The sequence below is a fragment of the Acomys russatus genome, chromosome 12, assembly GCF_903995435.1.
Source record: "Acomys russatus chromosome 12, mAcoRus1.1, whole genome shotgun sequence".
NCBI classification, from domain to species: Eukaryota; Metazoa; Chordata; class Mammalia; order Rodentia; family Muridae; genus Acomys; species Acomys russatus.
In genome coordinates this window covers 29,331,893-29,355,335 of record NC_067148.1, presented here as the reverse complement: position 1 = coordinate 29,355,335, position 23,443 = coordinate 29,331,893, and the positions used below count along the sequence as shown (strand labels likewise).

Sequence of the window (23,443 nt, the reverse complement as noted above, 5' to 3'; positions counted from 1 at the left end):
CTGTCACATGAGGAGGGGGGTGTGCCTTAGTCACTGTTCTATTGCCGTGAAGAAACACCATGACCAAGGCAACACTTATAAAAGAAAAGCATTTAATTGGGGCTCTGCTTACAGCTTCAGATGTTTATAGTCCATTCTCATCATGGCGGGGAGCACGGTGGCAGCAGGCCAGGTTCTTTGCCTAACTTGATTTTGCAACCTGTAAGTCACCAATGGCCACCACAGATTCAACACTTGTCTCAAGGGATCTCCCATTCCACTCCTCCTGTTATACAGCCACCTGGGACAGGAAGAACTAAACTTCTCCAAGGAAAGGCCGACCATCCTTCCTGAGTGAGGTTCTGTCTGGGAGTCACTGAGCAACCATGTTGCTATGGACACTGAGACACTGTTTTTGCTCACCAGCACTGATCCTTCTTTTCGACCCATGGATGCCCATGGGTATCCAAGAGTGGGATAACGCTTGGTATGTCTCTCTTTTGTTTGTCTCATTTGTCTTAAAACTTGGGGCTCAGAAAAAAAATTTTAATAAATAAAAAATAAATAAAATAAAACCTTGGGGCTTAGACTGTTGTCCCAGTTTGCCATGGGCGTGTTGATCATTTAAGGAGTATCTGCTGAAAACCTGGTAATTCAAAGTTGATCAGCACTAAATTTACCTATCTCATACCTCTTCAAAACCAAAAAAACAAAAACAAAAAATGAAGATAAGATAACTAAGGTATTTTCCAGACTGGCAGAACATCTAGCTGTCTGCTTTTACAACATCCTGCTCTGGATCCCCTGGAGTCCAGCCTAGAAGTTTCCAGTATTCCCAAGACCTGTAGCCACATGGATTCCGTGCACAGGGCACCTCATGATGAGATCATACCCCCTGAGTGGGATCCATTACCCAATGACAGAAGCAGAACACTCCTAGCCCTAAGGCAGAGCAGTCACCTTACAGGGACTGAATTGTGTTTGCCTGCTCACTTGCTCTCTCCCTCTCTCTGGAGAGACACAGAATAGGAAAGCTAAAATGTAACATATACCAGGGAGAGCCTGAACCTCTGCCTAGTCACTGACCCTCAGGAGACAATAGAAAGCAGGGAAAGACCCAGCAGGTGCTGCCCTGAGTGAGCAGGGCCTCTCCAGGGGTGTGTCTGTCAGTGGCCCCTGCCCTCCTGAACCCACTCGTCTCAGCAGAGTCACATCCGTCCACTCCCATGTCTCCCTGCCAGGGCCCAAGTTGCCATGGTCTTCAGTACTAATGAGTCTTCCTTAGAAATGGAGGGAAGGTGGAGTTCTGCCTCTAAATACTTGATTTGCTCTAGCAATGATTTTCAAAAGAATGGTTAAGGGGCTGGAGAGACAGCTCAGTGGGGAAAGTGGCAGCTTTTGTAGCATGGGTATCATAAGGAACTTTTGGGTTTGTGCGGGTTTTTTCTTTGGTTGGGTTTGGTGTTTCAAGACAGGGTTTCTCTGTGTAGCTTTGTAGACCAGGCTGACCTCGAACTCACAAGATATCCACCTGCCTCTGCCTCCCTGAGTGCTGGGATTACGGATACATGCCACACCTGGCTGGTAAGATACTTTTGTAACCCCAGCCTAGCCTACCATTGAGCTCTCTAACACTCACACACATTCACACACTCACACACACACACACACACACACACACACACACACACACACACACTCTCACACACTCACACACTCTCACACACACACTCACACACTCACACACACACTCACACACTCACACACACTCACACACTCACACACACTCACACACACACTCTCACACACACACTCACACACTCACACACTCACACACTCACACACTCACACACTCACACACTCTCACACTCACACACTCACACACTCACACACTCTCACACTCACACACTCACACACTCTCACACACTCACACACAATTCAGATAGAATTGCATATGTGAGCTCTTTGAGGAGCTCCAGAAGTGTTTGTCTGGCCAGCTACTGACTGAGTCTTCAGTCTTTTTTTTTTTTTTTTTTAAGATTTATTTATTTATTTATTATGTATACAGTGCTCTGGCTACATGTACACCTGCAGGCCAGTTGGTTGTGAGCCACCATGTGATTGCTGGGAATTGAACTCAGGACCTCTGGAGGAGCAGTCAGTGTCCTTAACCTCTGAGCCATCTCTCCGGCCTTGATCGTTGCAGCCTCCGGAGTGACTCCAGCAACTGCATCAATCTACCTTACACTGAGTGCAGCCAGGAGAGAGGAGACTAAAAAGCACTAAGCAAATAACCTGAGGAAAAGCAGCTAGGGAACCTCTGTGAGCCCCAGACCAGGAAGTGGACAGGTGTGTGAGAGTGGAGACTGAGCCCAAGAGCCCCAGGAGGACATATGAAGGAAGGGGGCTCCCAGCCAGCAGCTCCCCTCTCTCTCCCTCCCTCATATAACCAAGTCTAAAAGGTTCTAAAGTACAAACAAGCAGCTTCACCCCTGGCCACCATCTGCTGACAATAAATATTTAATGAACCTCGGGCATTTGAGAAGCTGCTTGGCTGTTACAAGCCATGCAGAAGTCACTTTCACTCCCAAAGGGGGAGGCCTTGCCTTTCACCCTAATCTCACCCCAGGGCATAAGACCCAAACTGATCAGGAGTCTTCTTTCAACTGTCTAAATAAAAGCCTGCCTGGGGACTTGGCTGCAAAGTGCTTGTTGGCAATAAAAGCCATTTACAGGGAAAGCCTGGGCTTCCTCACCACTGCCAAGAATCCCCATGTAAAGAGAAGACTGTGAAAATTCCCACAGAATATCATGCATACACAGATGGCTGCTGGCCAGAAGTTCCAAGGACCTCGCTGCTCTGATCCTAGGCCTTGGGATCAGCAATGGCCGATCCAAGACTGAAGCTCTTCACAGTGAAGGGAGCAAATCCTCAGTTTAGAAACACAGGCCTCGCAGGGGCGTGGTGGCGCACGCCTTTAATCCCAGCACTCTGGGAGGCAGAGGCAGGTGGAGCTCTGCGAGTTCAAGGCCAGCCTGGTCTACATAGTGAGTTCCAAGACAGCCAGAGCTACATAGTGAGACCCTGTCTCTAGTAAATAAATATCTGCTACCCCAACTTTAAACCTTGTTCACTTAAACACTGTGGGGGTTCTCTGGGCACTGGGCCACCTTCACACGTGACTTCCTTCAACAACAGAGATGTGACACCCCTGGAAATAGAGGGTGAGACCCTCGGGTTCCTGGTTGCTGGCTCCTCAGATCCGTGTCCTCCCTTTGAGCTTTCCATTCCCTTGGCTAAAGCAGACCTTAGTGTCGCCTACCTGGGTACTCTACTTCCAAGGTGTGAGAAGCCTGCAGAGCCAGCAGGGCACCACTGTTTCCATCCCTCCAGCCGAGGAGATACTGGAAGGGCTTGGGAAGTTGAGGTTCCCCTCTGTTCACCCCAACTCCTGGCCTGTTCATCCAGCCTCCTGGCTTTAAAAGTCTAGCCGCATAAAGGAAGATTCCCAAACCAGCACCTGAATCTCTCTTCCAAGTTTTAAACCTCCTCTTTCCAATGAGCTGTCTGGTAGACAGCACTACCTCAACATGACGCAAATATGGCTCTTGTTGCTAGTGGGGTCCCACACCCATGATGGCAGATCCATCTTCACACTGCTCAACCAAGACCGCAAGGCTATCCTGGATCCATCAACCCCTATTTCCAGTGTACCAAAAAATCCTACCGGTTCTGTGTCCAAAAAAATACCCACCTCCCTACACCCTGAACCGGGACTGCTTCTATCTTCCTAAGAATTCCTATTGGAGTTTGTTTTTTTCTAGTCTATTATTTTCTTTAATTGTATGTGTATGAGTGTTCTGCCTGTATGCATTTATGTGCACCACATGTTTGTCTGGTGTCCAGGGAACCCAGAAGACGGGATCAGATCCCCTGAAAGTGGCATTACAGATGGTTGGGAGCCACCACATGGATGCTGGGGAGCAAGCCCAGTTCCTCTGCAAAAGCAGCAAGGGCTCAGCCAGGTGTGGTGGCGCACACTTTTAATCCCAGCACTCAGGAGGCAGAGGCAGCCGGATCGCTGTGAGTTCGAAGCCAGTCTGGTCTACAAAGTGAGTCTAGGACAGCCAAGGCTACACAGAAAAACCCTGTCTCAAAAAGCAAACAACAAAAACAAAACAACAACAACAAGGCAGCAAGAGCTCCTAACAGCTGAGCCATCTCTCTTTTTTCTTTCTTTTTTTAAAGATTTACCTATTTATTTTATGTGTATCGGTGTTTTGCCTGTATGTATGTTTGTATAAGGGTGTTGGATTCCCTGGAGCTGGAATTACAGACAGCTGTGAGCTGCCATGTAGGTGCTGGGAACTGAACCTGGGTCCTCTGGAAGAGTAGCCAGCGCTCTTAACTGCTGAGCCATTTTTCCAACCTGGTTTTGTTGTTGTTGTTGTTGTTGTTTGGTTTGGGTTTTTGTGTTTTTTGTTGTTATTGCTGTTCTTAATCCAACAGTGGCTGATTCTCCCAGAATATAAATCAGGCCAAGTCACCGCTCTGCACTGGCTGATCTGTCTACCCACACAGACAGTAAATACAACAAGTAAATTGGGCATTAGGGGGATGTAGGAAGAGAAAGGCTAGTGCTGAAGAGGGAGACACGATCACAGTAAGTTAGTCAGACAAAGCCTTAAGAGCAGGTGATGTGTAGAGTAGAGGACGGGAGGCAGTCAGTGTCTGGAGGGACCTGGTGTGGCTTATGATTACCATGAGAGGACATGAGGACTGGGTCCCAGCCACAGTGTTCGCTCAGTGGTTTATTGCCAGCGTTTAACACAGTACCAGTACCTGGCACCCAACAGACACCCAATAAATATTTGCTGAATTACTGAACATTTGTTTCCCAAATTCACAGGGCTCTAAAAAAGAGTTGAGACTGGCAGCTATGGCACTGGGCTCACAAAAAAATTTTCCACATTGTTCAGCTGATTAAATTGATGAAAATCGGGCTTAGAGTCTTGTGGGAGGAACAGACCGTCAGCACATGTGTTTATCAGATAACAGCCAGGACTATGAAGAAATACAGAGGGGCTCAGAAAGGGGATGAGCAGGTGAGACGCGGCCGTCGAGGGATAAGCTGTCTGATAAAATGACTGAGTGGAGAACTGAATAAAGTGAGAGCTATCTACCCACACAGGAAACCAGAGAAAGAATATTCTAGGCAGAGAGGTTAAGGATCACAGAGGCGCTGTTTGTTTAGCGTATCTACAGTACCAGCAGAGGATGTGGCCTGTGCTGACCTTAGAAAGGTGTTTAAATAGCATTAAGCTGGGAATCACTCTCAAGCCCACTAGGAGAAAGAGCGAGTGTAATAGAACACACCGTGCGTGTGGCAGGAAGAACCATGAAGCAAGCTCTCCACAACAGGGGAGCCAAGTGGGGCACGTGGGAGGTTTGGCCCCATGTGTGTAAAGCTTAAAGGCAAAGCGAGCATGTATCTTTAAGGTGCACAGAGAGGTGGTAAGGCAAAGAAAGACAAGGAAATGACTCCGATGACCGCATCTTGAGCGGTGGTTACAGGAGTGTGCCCTGTACAGTTCTTTATTTTGAACATATTTTGTCTGATATCATTTAAACATACACATTGTATGTTTTCAGGAAACTACGATGAGCAGGACATAGTGGCACACGCCTTTAAACCCAGCACTCACAGGGCAGAAATAGACAGATGTCTGTGAGTTTGAGGCCAACCTGATCTAATTAGTGAGTTCTAGGACAGCCAGGCCTACACAGAGAGACCCTGTCTCTAATAATAATAACAATTATTATTATTATTATTATTAAGAATTATTATTATTATTCATGATACTACCAAATATTGAAAGAGGTATACCCTCTAAGTACAACATCTCACCAAAATTATTTTTCCAAGAGGCAAAAAAAGAATAGAATATATACTGTATAACATAACTGTCTCAGTTCAATTTCTTATTAGCCCAGCTAAAAATCCTCACATCTCTAATATAATAAACCATTTTAAACAGAGTGTAGTTTTTGTTTGTTTGTTTGTTTCTTGGTTTTTCGATACAGGGTTTCTCTGTGTAGCCTTGGCTGTCCTGGACTCACTTTGTAGACCAGGCTGGCCTTGAACTCACAACTATCTGCCTGCCTCTGCCTCCCAAGTGCTGGGATTAAAGGTGTACGCCGCCGCCACCTGGCGCAGAGTGTGTTTTTTACTGGACTATGAAGAAATACACAGAGGTTCAGAATGAGGGCATGGCAGTCAAGGAAAGAACTGTCTTATAAAATGACCAAGTGGAGACCCAAATAAAGTGATAGCTATCCATGCAGGAAGCCAGAGAAAGAATACTCTAGAAAGAGAGGATAAGACATATGAGGACATATGACTGTCTTTTTACAAAGGTGTAATGATACAGTCACTTGAAGACATTTAGACAGTTCCAGGAAACCTAGATCATATGATGTACAAGAGAAAGAAATGTCACCTTTCTAGGGACCTTCCAGTGTCAGATGACTAACTGAAAGAAATGTCACCTTCTAGGGCCCTTCCCGTGTTGCATGACCAACTGATACAAGTCACAAAAGGAGAACAGAGATGCTGTTGTGGGTTAGCTGGGAAGAAAATGGTTCAAAGTCATCCTTGTGAGAGCTGGAAAGACGGCTCAGTGGTTAAAAACACAGACTGCTGGTCCTGAGGACTAGGTTCAGTTCCTCACACCCACATGTGGCTTAGAACCACCTGCAACTCCAGATCCACAGGGTCTGGTGTTCTCCTCTGGCCTTGCTGGGCATCAGGCAGGCACATGATGCACACACATTCATGCAGACAAAACACTCATACGCTAAAATGGTAGTAATATGTCTCTAATCTCAGCACTTGGGAGGCCGAGGCAGGAGGATTCCCATGAGTTTTAGATAAGCCCAGCCTACACAGAGTGCTCCAGGTCAGCCAGAGTTGTATTGTATGAGTTGTCTCAATAACAAACAAGCAAAACTGTCACGTAGCTAGGGAATGGTTGACCCTAGTCCCTCCCTCCAGGAATAGCTCCATACTTGCCAGCTTTGCTCTAGGTCACAAGAAGAGAAGTGGGCCGGCCCTAGAATAGGATTCATTGATCCAGACACTGTCCCGCAGTGGGATCCTGAATGTCTCTGCTGACTCCTGTGACTCACTCTGGCTAGGGCTGTGGCAAACCATAGCCTGCACTGCAGAGGTCAGGGACAAGAAATGTGTTAACCCTTCACAGTCTGCTGAGACCTGCCTCTGCAAATCGAACAGTGTGGGGCAAGGGTAAAATCAGGCCATCTGGACCCCAGGCTGAGAGCTCTCACGGACCTCAGCCAACATTTTGTAGGCCTAAGGGTGAATGTGATTCGCTCAACTCAAAGGTCATGTGAGTCCAGCCTGTAAAATAGAAAACTCTGCCCATGTAAGAAGTGATGGACTTCTAAGCAGGGGATGATCTCCTTCAGATGCCATGAGCCTTCTCCCTGTCCCCACCCCACCCCCACACCCTGTCCTTCCTCCACACCAGCAGCTTGGCTCTAACCACAGTACAAGGAAAGGGGTACAGGGATTCTGGGCCTTAGGCTACCGCAGTTCAAGGAGTCTCAGACTCAAAACACAATGTCTAGTACACAGTATATATAAGCAGTTGGAGATGTACCCTCCACCCCACCCCGGCATCCTGGAAAGGCTCCATTCACACAATGACACCAAAGCCTAACAGGATATGAAAGCCATGCCTATACATGCCTCTCAGCAATTTATTGAAGCTTTCTTTTTTTTTTTTTTTTTTCTTTCTTTTTTTTTTTTTTTTTTCTTTTTTTTTTTTTCTTTTTTTTTTTTTTTTTTTTTTTTTTGGTTTTTTTCAAGACAGGGTTTCTCTGTGTGGCTTTGACTGCCCTGGACTCACTTTGTAAACCAAGCTGGCCCCGAACTCACTGAGATCCGCCTGCCTCTGCCTCCCAAGTGCTGGGATTAAAGGCTTGAGACACCACCGTCTGGCTTATTTTAGCTCTTTATGCCTCACTTTCCTCAACTGGCCAGTGGAAACAGTACATTGGTCCTCATCCATTGAACCCATAGCTAAAGAATTGCCCACTCTTAGATGGGCGTGGTGGCACGCCTTTAATCCTAGCACTCGGGAGACAGAGGCAGACGGATGGCTGTGAGTTTGAGGCAAGCGTGGTCTACAAAGCGAGTCCAGGACAGCCAAGGCTACACAGAGAGACCCTGTATCGAAAAACCAAAAAAAAAAAAAAAAAAAGAGCACTGACTGCTCTCCCAAAGGACCCTGGCTCAATTCCCAGCAATGGCAGCTCACAATTGTCTGTAACTCCAAGATCAAACACCCACAGACATACATGCAGGCAAAACACCAATGCATATAAAAAATAAATAAATAAATAAGCTTTAAAAAAAAAAAAGAATTTCCAGGCCTGGGGAGATGGCTCAGAGGATAAGAGCACTGGCTGTTCCTCCAAAGGTCCTTAGTTCAATTCCCAGCAACCACATGGTGGCTCATAACCATCTATACATAAGATCTGGTGTCCTCTTCTGACATTCAGACAGAATACTGGATAAATATTAAATAAATATTTCCCACTTACTAAAATTTGTCTGTAGCCCTAAAAATCAATATTAAAAATGATAGTTTTAAGGTTATATGTGGGCAGGCACAGAGCAATGAAAGCTCAAGTGAACATTCCCAATTGATGTTGGACAGGCAGCAGCACCCTGCTTCTCTTGCTTAGCTGGCATGCTGGCAACAAGCGGACTTTTTGTTACATACATAACCCTATTATAGCACACTTTGCTTGCTTTCTTTCTTTTTTACTTTTCACTGGTGATCTGCTGTTTAAATACTCCCAAGTGTGGTCCTGAAAATACATGTGTATGGGATGGGGAGGTGGCTCCATTGGTATGGTACGGATTATCATCTCATTCTCACAAATCCATGGGTGAGATCCCCAGCACTGAATAAACCAGGTAAGGTGGTGTGAGGCTATAATCCTAGCACTTGGAAGGTAGAGGCAGAAGGATCAAAGTTCAAGGTCACCCTCAACTACACAGCGAGTTTGAGGCCAGCCTAGGTTATGTCAGACCCTATGTGTGCTAAATAAACCCAGTTCACGCAGGACACACAGCAGCTGTTCCCCAGGAGTTCAGTGTTAGTGACCAACAGCGAGGTAGCATTGAACCGGGATGTGTGTTGGCCAGGGCTTCAGTACCTACTTGTCTGGTGTTCAAGGTAAAGTCACAAAATATGACGTTCAATTAATGTAGAATTTAACAACTATGCCTCACAGGTGAGGGCAGTATTCAACTAACATACACAAAGCCCTTTCCACAATGCCTACTACAGCAGGGGCGTGAAAGACAACCTATGAACGACTAGGGCAAGGCAAGCTGAGGGAAGATGAAATGTCAGAGATGCCTCCTCCTCCACTCTCCCCTGTCAGCGTCCTAAAGCTTAAACCATGTCATGTCTACATGGCCTGAGGGACATTCAGAAAATGCCATCCCTTCCTAAAACAACCTGCGGACAGGAAATAACTATCTAGAGCAAACTGAGATCCCACTTATCTTCCATAACTGGCACCCAGGATCCAGGCACCGCAGGAAAACAAAGCACTGCTTCACGTGAGCAGCATCATGGAGCTGCAGGTGGGTGCCTGAAACAAGCTGGGGGTGGACTATCTGGAAGCTTCTCCCATCCACAGTTAACGCTTTAAGCCAGGCCTGTGGTCCAAGCTTGTAGTCCTAGCTACTGAGGATGCTTGAGGCTGCAGGATCACAAGTTAAAAGCCTGTGTGGACTACAGAAGACTTTAGCATGCCTGGTGGTTCTTTCTGTTTCTTTTGCCTTTGAACGCCCAATGACGGTGATGCTTCTCAGTTACTAGCAGGTAAAAATGATGGAAGAGTAAGAATCCCACTTCCCAGAGAAGGTACCAAGCAACACTCATGAGAGATGCTGTTACCTGTGGCATTGCACCACATGTTCTATTTTGGCCTCTGATAATATGCCAAGAGGCTGTACAATTATTGGGGGAATTGGCTGCCCCTTCTCTCTCTCTCTCTCTCTCTCTCTCTCTCTCTCTCTCTCTCTCTCTCTCTCTCTCTCTCTAACAGTGTCTGCAGCTAGGAGCCTGGGCCCACAATTCATATTCAGGTAGGTTTTTACATAGCAAGAGCATACTTTCATAAGGGATAGAGGAAAATTATGTCACAAATGTGAACTCAAAAACAATGCTTTGCACTGGGCATGGTGGCACACGCCTGTAATCCCAGCACTTGGGAGGCAAACACAGGCAGAACAGTGTGAGTTCTAGGCCAGCCTGGTCTACAAAGTGAGTCCAGGACAGCCAAAGCTACACAGAGAAACCCTGTCTTGAAAAACAAAAACAAACAAAAAATGCTTTGGATGGCCAAGGCTATAGCTTACTATTAAGAATACTTACTTGGCATACAAGAAGCCCTAGGTTTGGTCAGTGTCCAAAGACAAACCAAAAAACCTTGGCTCACTCACTTTTCCAAATATTCTACGGCAAGTTTAAGTGTCCCCACAAAAGGTATATCCAAGTACTAATTCCCAGTAGCTGTGAATGAGACCTTGTGAGAAAACACAGGCTTTAAAGATGTTATGAATTACAGGATGTTGAGATGAGGTCATTCTGGGTTTTAGGGATGTCACTCAAGTCAGTGATCGGGTCCTTGTAAATAAGAAAGGAAACTTAAGACTCAGAAGAAGAGTGAACTGTGCGGCCACCAGCCAGGAAACACCAGGAACCCCCAAAGCTGCAATCAGCAAGAAATGACTCACTCTGGGCATCCCTAGGCCAGTGGCTCTCAACCTTCCTAATGCTTCCCCAGACCCTTTAATACAACTCCTCACGCTGCGGTGATACTTCAGCCATAAAATTATTTTTGTTGCTTCTTTATCATAACTGTAATTTTGCTTCTGTTATGAATCATAACGTAGATATTTTTGGAGACAGAGATTTGCCACAGATTGAGAACCTCTGCCCTGGAAGTCTTCTGAGTGATCATGGCCCCGGCAACACCTCGATTTCAGGCTTACGACACACAGAACTATGAAGGAACTCATTTCTGGTGGCTACAAGCCACCTCATGGTTATTGTGACAGACCTGATCCATACCTCACGTGTTTCTTATAATTGGTAACATGAAATGTTGAGCCAACCGACGTAAAGTGACTCAGCACTTGAGAAGCCTCAAGTGCCAGTGACGCTGTCATGGTCTGTGCCCTCTGTGCAATGGTCTGTGGATGCTAACGCAATCGCTTTTTACCCTACTTTAGGAAAGTAGTCAGCGTGGGGAACAGCGGCACACAGAACCTAAACCTTATATGGATGGTGGATATGATCTGTGACTCATTACTTATAAGACTTCCACATTCTACTGGCAGCGAGCAGTGAATACAGGTTGCAAAGAAACCTTAGCTTTCTTTCAGACTGTAACCTGGGCTAGGATAGATAGGGCCATGAGTCCTTTCTCCACGCCTGGGTTTGTTCTTGCACTGTCTTCTGTTAGCAAAGTCTACTTTGGGGCGGAGCGAGGGGGGAGGGGGGACGGAGCAGCTGGGGACTCAGCTGTTAAAGCACTTAGCTAGTATGCACAAGGCATTGAGTTCCATCCCCAGCACCGGAGGAAAAAGAGAAAGGGAGTTTTAAGGCAGCCCTGGGCAGCTGAAGAGCTGAACAAACATCTGGCTTGCCCCTTCCTGAGTTTCCAGGCTTCTTCCTGACACCACAGCCTCAATGGGTCTGTACGGCATGTCAGGTTGCATAGGATGCGAGTTGACAGACACCCTGCAATGACCTTTCCACGTCACGATTAAAGCCTGATCGTATTTTATAGATAAAACACAAGGCCCAAAAAGATTGTTCCCCAAATCTCACAGCCGCCTGAAAGCTGAGACTGAGACCCTGGTCTCCAGCCTCCCACTGTGCTTGTTCATGGGGGCCAAGTTGCTCACAACATCTGAACTGAAGAAATGAAAGGGTGGCTAGAGAGATGGCTCATTTCCTAAAGTCCTAGACGAGTGTTAGGGACCTGGGTTCAGATCCCCAGGGTCCACATAAAAAGTCAAGCATGATGGAAAGTACCCGTATTCCCAGCAGGAAGGGAAGGAGAAAGAGACTAAGATGGCAGAAGCTAAGGCAGTGATATCTAACAATGGCTAGAACATATTAAGTTGTGAGTTTCTACAAAGCAAGGCATGGAAGTGTACAAGTGTGTGCCCTCTCACATGCAGAGGCCAGAGATCAACCTCTGGTTGTTTTTTTTTTCCCCACAGAGAATGCCACCTTGGTTTTTGAGACAGGGTCTCTTACTGGTCTAGAACTAATCTAGTAGGCTACAAGGACCTTGATTATCACCACCCCTTCAGCTGGTAGGACTCCTCAGTGCTGGGGTTGCAAGCACCCACTCTCATGCCTGACCTTTTTTTTTTTTTTTTTTTTACATTCGTGCTACAGACAAACTCAGGTCCTCATGCCTGCAGAGCAAGCCCTTTATCAACTGAGCTATCTCTCCATCCCCTACAGACAGGCTCTGAACCAGACACACATGGATTCACACGATCTTTCTTTTTCAGACAGGGTCTGGTATATCTCAGGCTGACCCTCTACTCACTATATAACCGATATTGACCTTGAACTTGTGTGTGTCAGGGTCACACTGGGTTGCCCTGACCGACCTGGAATTCTCTATGTAGACCAGGTAGGCCTCAAACCCACAGGGATCCACCCACCTCTGCCATGGAGTACCGGGACAAAAGGCATGTGTCATCACATCCCAAAGACCTTGAACTTCCTGTCCTCCTGCTCCCAAATACCATATTTACAGGTGTCTGTCATCACAATGTTTTGGCTTGGTTTTTTTTTTTTTCCCCTAAAGATGTATTTGTTTTATATGTGTGGGTGTTTTGCCTGCATGTACATGCCTGGTTCTCTTGGAAGCCAGATGATCGCCATCAGATCCCTTGGGACTGGGGTTAAAGCCGGTTCTGTTAGGAATCAAACTCAGGTCCTCTTCGAAAAGCATCCATGCTCCTAACTGCTGAGCCATCTCTCCAGCCCCACAACTGGCTTTCAGATACAACCTCTCTTATTAGTTATGACCTTGAGTTTATTATTTAATTCTTGATGCTCAAGAGTCCTCATTTACGGGGCTAGGGAGATGGCTCAGAGGTTAAGAGCATCTGGCTGCTCTTCCAGAGGTCCTGAGTTCAATTCCCAGCAACCACATGGTGGCTCACAACCATCTATAATGAGATCTGGTGCCCTCCTCTGGCAGGCAGGCCCATATGCAGGCAGAATGTTGTATACATAATAAGTAAATAAATCTTTAAAAAATAGAACTATATAAAGATTTTTTTTAAAAAAAAGAGTCCTCATTTATGAATAGATAACATCTATCTTTTTTGGTCACAGTACAATATATACAAACAGATATCACTTATGAGCTGGGCATGGTGGCACACACCTTTAATAATCCCAGAACTCTTGGGATCCACAGCAGGTGGCTCTCTGTGAGTTCGAGGCCAGCCTGGTCTACAAAGCAAGCCCAAGACAGCCAGGGCTACACAGAGAAACCCTGTCTCGAAAAAACAAAAGTAAAAATAATAAAATTAAATAAAATAATGCCAGCACTCGGGAGGCAGAAGCTGGCAGACACCTCTGTGAGTTCAAGGCTGCAAAGCAAGTTCAGGACAGCCAGGGCTATTACTCAGAGAAACCATATCTCAAAAAACCAAAGAAAGAAAGAAATATCACTTATACAAGAGCCTGGATGAAACAGATTTCACTTAGAGGTCACCTTTGGAGGTGGAAGAAACTGAAGCTGAGGATGCACATGATAGTGCCAGGTACAGGGACATCATCACTCTGTAAGGTCCAAGTCAGAATTGTTGATGTCTGTTTCATTATTCATCATAATCTTGAAAAAATAATTTTAAAGCCAGGCAGTGATAGCACATACCTTTAATCCCAGCACTCAGGAAGCAAAAGCACGTGGATCTCCTGTGACTTTGAGGCTCGCCTGTTCCACGCAGAGAAAGCCTTTCTCGAAAAACCAAATAACAACAACAACAACAACAATTTTATTCAATTTGTACTCCATTGGGTCTCAGTGTGCCAGGTACTGCAGGGCATACAAAAATAAGAAGAATTCAGTCTCCAGATGCTAACTCTGAAGATCTAGACAGCATCTCTTAGCCTCACCAGACTTACAATATACACTTTATAACTGGGACAGCTGGCAGAAGACAGGAAGAGGCCCAAGGATAAAAATAAAGAGACACCTTCACTTCTTAGAAAGCTTTCCCAGCGTATCCCCAAGAAGGTAGTAACTGAAATGGCCTTACAACCAGAGTGAAGCTTCTCAGAAGGAAAGAAAATAGGAAACTGGAGAGAAAGCTCACCAGGTACAAGGCCTTGCTGCACAAACATGAGGACTGAGTTCAAATCCCAAGCATCCATGTAAGAGGCTGAGTACAGCCATGTTCACACTCCTGCAGTCCCTGTGCTAATGATAGGGGCAGAGACAGGAGGATCACTGAGGCTTGCTGGCTGCCAGCCCAGCTCTGGTTCCAGTAAGACCCTGTCTCAAGAGAATAATGTGTGGTGTGAATGCAGGCTATCAGAGATCCTCCTGTTCACACACTTTGCATACATTACACACACACACACACACACACACACACACACACACACACAGGATGTTACAGGAAATAAAAAAGCTGTCCCTGGTGACAAGCATGACATCACAGCAAAGGCAGCAGGTAGGAAGCCAGCTCACTAGCTGGTTACAGACAAACAGTAAATGCTAAACTAGACTCCAGGGAGGAGGAAACGTGAAAAAACAGATACAAGTGTCCAGCATGGCAATAGGTAGAGGACCGAAAAGAGGACCAGTCAATTGTCTTCGCTTGCAACTTTCAAAAACACAATATCCATCTAACTAGAAGTCTGGTTTCAGCATTGGGAAAAGGCCAGGAGCCCAATACATGGATGCTATCTATACTGGCATGTCCTACTTGGTCACTGCCCTCCTGCTGCATCTAAGCACAGCTTTTATCTCTCTTGTGTATATGTGTGGTGTGTGGACGCGTGCATATGTACACATGTGGAGGCCCAAGGTTGACGTCAATCATCTTATTGCTCTCTACCTTTTCTGTTGTGGTGGCTCTTTTGCTACATGGAGTCCTCAGTTTCTCGTAGTCTTGATAGGCAGCTTGTTCTGGGAATCCCATCCTACCTTCCAAGCACTGGGACTACAGGCAGGCTGACACACCCACTCCAGCTTTTTTATATGGATTCTGGAAATCCAAATCCCTGTCCTCAGGCTAGCACAGCAAAAGTTTTACCTGCTGACCATCTCCCAAGCCCTGTTTCACAACCTCTGTCCACTGACCACCCACAGCCAAACCACCATATATGGTTTCTAAAATGCAGAATCCCAGGACTGCCCCAGACTTGTTTACCAGTCTCTTTGGGACAGGTACCAAAAGCTGCATTTTTAGCAAGCTTACCAGATGGTTCTATTAAAAATAAATTAATAATAATAACAACAACAACAACAACAACCAACAATAGTCAAGAAGAAATTGGGGGTACAGGCAACCACCTTTCAAAGACATTTGTGTGTGATACAGACAAAATCAGAGAACAGCAGTTGAAGGTCATAGTTTCATCAAAGTGAATGGCTACTCAGGGGCAACCACAGGCTGTTTCTAGAAGGAAAAGAGACCAGCCAGGGAGAGAAAACACAGGACCCATCTGAGGAAAAAAAAAATCTTTCCTCCCCAGAGACACAGTCCCTCACAAAGCTAAAAGATCAAGGTCAAAAATCTGCTCAGACTGGCAAGCAAGCTGAGACTGACTGAGAGCTGCATTTCCAGGACTAACATGAGTTTTTGAGGTGGCCACACATACAAGTGGCAGTGTAGTCTCCCGACGGTACCTCTTCGATGTACTACAGCTCTGGGACTGAAATAAATCAAGGATAGCATTCGCACAGCTAGCAAAGGATTGTTAAAGGAACAAAAATGACTGTTAAAAAAACAAACAAACAGCTGGGCATGGTAGCTCACACCTTTAATCCCAGCACTCCAGAATCAGAGGCAGGCAGCTGGCTGTGAATTCGAGGCCAGCCTGATCTACAAAGTCTAGGACAGCCACAATAACATAGAGAAACCCTGTCTCAAAAAACAACAACAAAACAAAACAAAACAAAAAAACCAGTTTGTTGTAAGGGGAGAGAAAAACATGACAGGAAGAACTAAAGCTCTCAATAATAAATCTGAACCATGTAGTCACATGACTTCACCTCATCAGTAAGTACTTCCCGAGGCTCTTTAGAAACAGAATAGCAAGTCACATGACCCAGCAATTCCACTCTAAGAGCTTTACCCAAGGGAGCTGAAACCATGTCTACACAGAAACTTGGCGCACACATTATTTCTAACAGGCAAAAGGAGAAATAATCCAAAAGTCCGTAACAGCTGAACAGATAAACACAACATGATAAATCCACACAAAGACGTAACATTCAGCCATAAAAAGGGATAGCGTGTTGATATGCACTCCAACACAATAAACCCAGAAAGCCATCATGCTAAGTACAGAAAGCCACACATGAGGCCAAAAGTGATCCCAGTTACACAAAATATCCAAAACTGGAGCTGGGCATGGTGGCACACACCTTTAATCCTAGCACTCAGGAAGCAGAGGCAGGTGGATCACTGTGAGTTCGAGGCCAGCCTGGTCTACAGAGTGAGTCCAGGATAGCCACGGATACACACAGAGAAATTCTGTTTCGAAAAACAAAAAACAAAGCCGGGCGGTGGTGGCGCACGCCTTTAATCCCAGCACCCGGGAGGCAGAGGCAGGTAGATCGCTGTAAGTTCGAGGCCAGCCTGGTCTACAAAGCGAGTCCGGAACAGCCAGGGCTACACAGAGAAACCCTGTCTTGAAAAAACAAAAAAATATCCAAAACAGGCAAATCAATAACACCAAAAACATAGATTACTGAATGTTTGGCAACCACTAACTAGTAGTAAGAAGAGTAAGAAAATTGACTGCTAGAAAGGCGCTAGTCTATTTTGTTTTGTTTTAGAGGAGCTGAAAATTATACTGGAATTAAACAGTACCAATAGCTGGTTGGAAAGATGGCTGTAGAGGAATGTTAATTCAGAACATGGCTGCTCTGGCAAGAGGTCACATTGACCCAGCTGGAATGCAGACAAGGGCTTTTAATCCTAGGAGACAGAGACAAGCAGAGCTCTGAGTTCAAGGCCAGCCCAGTATAAAGCAAGATTCAGGTAAAGAAGAGTTTAGGCCCAGGCTTGGTGATACACGCCTTTAATCCCAGCACTCAGGAGACAGGTATGCAGATCTCTGAATTCCAGTCCAGTTGAGTCAGTGAGCTGAGAGGCAGGGCAGTGGAGTTGAGTTCATGGCAGTTCAGTTCTTGGGATTCAGAGGCAGTTTTTACTGGGAGAGTTTTACAGACACAGGTTAAAGAGAGAACAAGCTGGACACAGGTGAAGACAGAATGAGCCAGAGGATGAGAAAGAGCCAGAAGATTAGAATAGATTGCTAGAGTGAGTTTGAGGCCAATCAGAGCAAAAAGTCAGAAGCTGAGAGAAGCCAGACTGATTCAATCAGCTTGGAGAGACATGTGTGCCAGAACAGCTGAGTTGAACCAGCCAGCCAGAGTCCAGAAAGAGACAGAAAGGGGAAGCTTATTCAGCAGTAAGTCTCAGAGGCTGAAAACATTCTAGGCCTGGATTAGATTGTCCAGAGGCAAGAAGCTAACCAGGACTAGGCCTAGGTTAGCAAACAGAGGCAGTAAGCCTCACAGACAACAGCTGCATCTGGTGAATAAAAGACATTTTAACAGATGGCTCAGCTGCTAACTATGCTTGCTGCCAAGTCTGATGACCTGAGTTCGCTCTCCAGGAATCACATGGTAATGGAAGAGAACTGACTCTCAAGTGGTCCTCTTCTCTGACCTCCACACATAAGCTCAAGCATGCCAACACACACACACACACACACACACACACACACACACACACACACACACTAAAAAATACAGTAGCGATAGCTGAATGATTTTGTGTATATACTAAAAACCAATGATGTACATTTAAAAAAAAATAAACTAGGGGCCGGAGAGACAGTTATCGGGTAAAGCACTTGACATGCAAGTGTGTGAGAACTAGAGCTTGGGTAAGCAGCAACTACATTAAAAAACCAGGTAGGCATAATCATCTTCCTGAAATTCCAGCTCAGGAGGCAGAGAGAGGGGAATCCCCTGAGCAAACTGGCTAGCTTGCAAGCTCTGAATTCAAGTGCAAGGTTCTGCCTCAAAATATAGGGTGGAAAGCAATCAAGAAGACCCCTAACATCAACCCCAGGCCTCTAGACACACATACACCTGCACACACACGTATACACGTGCACCCATGCACCTATGACCATGCACACACGCATGCATGCATGCGTGCATACCAATGTCATACACATAACTATGCAAAACTACTAATAAAACTAAAACAAGGAATGCGAACCAGATCTTCTGGTGACTTGGGTAGAACAGAGCATGCAAGTTCCTACAGACCTATGTATCCCACTATCTCACATGCCCATTAATAAGCTGGCCTTCCGAAATGTGTTACATCAAAATAGTGCCGGCAGAACACTAAACCACATGAGACAAGTCCACTCATATTCACGTGCTCACAAGAACAATGAAAATTAATACTAATTAAAATTTATGGAATATTTGCCATATTCCATATGCCATACATGCCATACATGCCATATTAAGGGCTTGGCATGTATGACCTCCTTTCCTTTCTCCCTGCAATCCTTTGAAGCATATACTGTCATATCACCCTTAACAAAGATATGAGGAAACCGTGGCACAAATAATCTTAATAACTCAGGGCTGGTTACCCACTTATGTGACTCATCATTGGCCTCATCAATACTTTGCTATGCTTCTCCAGCTGACTACCGCTTCCTAATCTGTAAGCATTTCTTTTTATATAGGTGCTTGTATTTAAACTTCTGTAGCCCAGGCTGCCTTCAACACCTGATTCCCTGCCTCCATCTCCCAAGTGCTGAGATTGCAGACCTGCTCCACCATGCCAGGCTACCCTTTATCTTCTTAAAAAAAAATTTTTTTTTTTTTAAAGCACAAAATTCACAGACTTTCACACACTGGACATAAAACAAGACAGAGGAGGGGGTCTCGATTTCAAAATAAAAGTTAGCTGAAGTCCAGCAATCCTAGAAAAAAAGCTGTTTCGATGTTTCTGAAACTAAATTGAAGGCTCTCTTTCCTAATAATCAGGAGGCTGGAATCCTGAGATAAAATTTTACTTTTTTTTTTTTTTTTTTAATTTTACACTGTTATCTATTGCCTTTTAAATTAAGTGTAGGTAATTCAGTTTCTCTCTGCCTTAAGTAATCTCAAACTCTAAGTGAGAGGGCTGTTAGCAAAAACAACCAAACATATGTGTGTTAGCTGGGAGAGGTGGAGCATGCCACGGTACCCAGGAGGCAAACGGATCCCTGTAGAGGCCAGCCAGGTCTACAGTTCTACACAGTGAGCCTTGTGTGTGTGCGTGCGCTGTGTGTAGCTAGGCATGTATACAATGTCTTGTTTGTCTAGGTATAGTCCACGGAGCCCCTCACCAAATAATGAACTGATAAATTCCAAGGCCTAAGTCACAAGATGATGAAAAAGGGCAACGTGATCAAAGATGACTACTGGAAAAACAGCATTTAGGAAGGGGTAGAAGGCAAAAGGTCACCAGTGGCCTCAAGCTCGGAGGGACTAAGCAGGGATTGTTCCTTCGGCCGGCAGCTACGGCGCAGTGCTTAATGAGCTGGGAAATAAGAGCAGACAAGCAGGGTGGGTTATGTAACTCCAAAGTCAGGGGAAGTGTCTGGACTTGACAGAATGGGGAAAGGTAAGGCGGCTTCGGAAAGGGTTGTGCAAGCGCTGTTGTATTCACTGTATATTCCTTAAGGAAGCGCCCCGGCCTTGGGGCTTGCTCACCAAGCCTGGAATGCCACCCTATATCCTGTACCCTAATTTCATTCTAAGTATTCTGTTTCCTGAGCCACGACTTGGTGGAATTTTAATTTCAGCAAACTCCTTTTAAAAACAAACCAAAGCTGGGCGTGGTGGCGTACGCCTTTAATCCCAGCACTCGGGAGGCAGAGGCAGGCGGATCTCTGTGAGTTCAAGGCCAGCCTGGTCTACAAAGGTAGTCCAGGACAGCCAAGGCTACACAGAGGAACCCTGTCTCGGGGGGGACACCAAAAAAATATTTTTTTTGGTGGGGGGGGTAGGTTTTCGAGACAGGGTTTCTCTGTGTAGCCTTGGCTGTCCTGGACTCACATTGTAGACCAGGCTGGCCTCACAGGGATCCACCTGCCTCTGCCTCCCGAGTGCTGGGATTAAAGGTGTGCGCCACCACCGCCTGGCAAAAAAAATGCCATTTTTAAGGAAAAATAAAAATCATACAACTGTCGGAGCCCGTACCCACACCTGGGTATGTCTTACTTCTGAGTGTCTTTTTCTCCTACCCTTGGTGCTTATACTTTATTAAAGTATCGTGTGGGGGAAAAAAAATCAAGCGAAGCTGTGCTCCTTCACAAAGCCTCTAAGCACATAGCTAATGAGCATTAAATTTCTTCACATTTCACAGTTTTAAGCTACACGGAACAGTCAATAGGCTGTCCCTAGTACAACACGCGCTGTTTTTAATCTCATGAAAGATTTCCTCAAGCCTAGTCACTGAAATCGACTTCTTGCGGTCATGACTTTGAATGAGATAGCCAAACTTTTTACTTGAGTGACACAGAAACCCACGCTCGTCCATTTCATCCGCTGAGACCCCTTTCCCCAATCCTCTGGAAACTTCTCTTCCCGGCCCTACCCCTGCACTAATCAGTAGCACCCCCAAGGGCATCAGCAGCCTCTGAAGAGCTGCGCTTTCTGAGCCAAACAACATCTGAACCAAGGATCTTAAGCCTACAACGTCTTATCCAAGACGTGCTGTGCGGGGGCCGGGGGCTCGGATGGCGCCGCGGTGTGACCTCACAGTACCCCCTCCCGGGTTCAGAGGACACCCGAGTGCCCACCCCGCGCCGACACGCACCTGACCAGCGGCTCCTTCTCCGGCTGCGCGGGCTCCTCCAGGCACCGGCACGGGCAGCAGCAGCAGGCGCTCCGCAGCCAGCGACGCAGCCCCATGGGGAGCGAGGCGGGGACCCGGAGTCCCGATGCCGGGCGCGCGATGGCGACTAGGGCGGGGGGGACGGGGGCGGCCGCGGCGTCACGGGCCGGGCCGTGCGCATCACGCCGCGGCCAGGCAAGGGGACGCGAGCCGCGCGGTTTCTGCCCGAGCTTTTTTCCCTCTCTCTCTTTTAATTCCCCGGTTGCCTCCGGAGCGCATGCGGCCCCGAAGACGCCCCGCTGCTGCCCTCTAAGGAGCAAGCGCGCTCCAGCCGCACCGCAGAACCCGGGGGTGGCCGCTGGGTCGCAGGGGGTCTGCAGCACGAGGCCGAACCCAACCGTCCTTTTAATTAGCTTCGCTGCGGAGGAAGTGAAAGGTCTCCCACAATACACCCTTTGAAAAAGTTTTTTTTTTCTTCAAACGTCCAGCCCTTGAACAGTACTCAAGAGGGCGGGGGGGGGGGGGGGGGAAGGGGGGAGAGAAGCAACCCCTTGTGAGTTCTAAAGTTATTTAGTTGGTTATGCGATACTATGATAGAGATGTATTTTTGTGCTTTTAGTAAGTGGATGCCGGGAACAGAGTCTCAGTAGTCTGCAAGCGCGGCAAACGCTCTTAACCATTACACGGTCTTTCCCTCCGGGCTTGGTGGCATAGGCCTGTAATCCCAACGGAGGCAGGCAGATCATTGCGAGTTCAAGGCCAGCCTGGTCTAGTAAGTGAGTCCAGGACAGCCAAGACTACACAGAGAAACCCTGTCTTGGAAAAACCAAAACAAAAAGATACATCTTTCCAGTTCCCAAACCCCCTCCTCGTTTTTATGTCCAAACAGCAGCTTTACCCCACCCATTTTTAATTTTTTTTTTCTTTTTTTAGGTTAAACTATATGAGTACATCACTTCTTCCCCTTCCCTTTCCCCCGTCCAACCCTTCTCATGCACACATTTCTGTGCCTGGCTTGCTTCACCCAGTGTCATGCAGTCTGTGCTGCATCAGTGTGTGTACCTTTCTGTCTTCCTAACCCGAATATGTGATGTAATCTTACGGATGCCAGAATGTTATTTAACCGGATGATGAACATGAAGACCAATCTCAGCCTTTTGTACTAAGGTCCGGCCGCAGGGCACATCCTTGAACAGATGACCTTGGGTGCAACTGCATCAGTTGAATAAAGATGTTGGCTGAATTGCTGCCTCCTTAATTTTGATGAGTCTTGCTATAAATTGCTCCCCAGTGAACAATTCCAACTTAGACTCTGGTATAGGAATGTCATATCCCCAATACGAGATACAAGGATGTAGGCTTCGACCTTTTTCAAACCTGCTTTATTTGTAAGAATTAAAGAATCCCAAATAAGTTCTTACATCTCCCTTTCAACCCACCTGCCCTAGATAGGAGAGAAAAGAGGTTAATGGGAACAGGAGAAGTAGACCTTTCTGGACTCAGCTCCTGGGAGCAATTCCCCTGGCGTAGTTGGCAGGATTTCAGCAGGCCAGCAATTCAACCAAAGCTGCTGCTAGGACCCAGAGCCCCAAAGCATTATCTGGACCATTTCTCTAGGAGAATCTCGGAAGTGGAGCGATGAACAGCCAAACAATACCAAGACCCCAAAAGCCCCCACCTCTTGTTTTGGAGATATATATCCTCTCAGCGTCTGTACTAAGATGTGTTTCGGCTGGCCAATACCAAGCCCCCGAATGAGGTGGTTCATTTTCTAGTGGATAAGCATCACCTGTTCTCTCACAAGTCTATTCCCCATCTCACACTTGGGATCAAAATAAAACCATGTTTATATCCACTATACAAGGGTTTTGGTTTTTGCTTTGTCTTTGCCAATTTGATTTATTAGAGAAATATCAGCTATGTGCGAAGGCATGTTTTAGGACATGTGGATTCAGCAGTGAATAAGGCCAGCAAAAAATAAGTGAACATTCTAGAAGGAGAGTTGGACAAACGGAATAAGTATTTATCAAGTATGTTACTAAGTTAGGATATACTATAGAAAAAAAGAAGGCAAAAGGGATAACACGTGCCTTGGAGGGGAGTGTGTGCCTAGAGGTCAATCTTGCTCATACCAGACACAACTGCTAGACCCTCAGCAGTCTCATGTAGCCCCAAATGACTTCAAACTCCCAATATAGCTGAACATGACCTTGAAC

The 23,443-nt window shown here is 46.2% G+C and overlaps 1 protein-coding gene across 1 annotated transcript in view; it reads right to left on the bottom strand.

Annotated features, from left to right (window-relative positions):
• Positions 1 to 21,358, bottom strand: part of Mreg (melanoregulin) — a 62,341-nt gene extending 40,983 nt beyond the window's left edge. Inside the window, exon 1 of the mRNA XM_051154126.1 lies at positions 21,210 to 21,358. Coding sequence (XP_051010083.1) covers positions 21,210 to 21,304 — 95 coding nt within the window. The 5' untranslated portion in view covers positions 21,305 to 21,358. The remainder of the gene's footprint in view (positions 1 to 21,209) is intronic.
• Between the last annotated feature and the right edge of the window lie 2,085 nt (positions 21,359 to 23,443).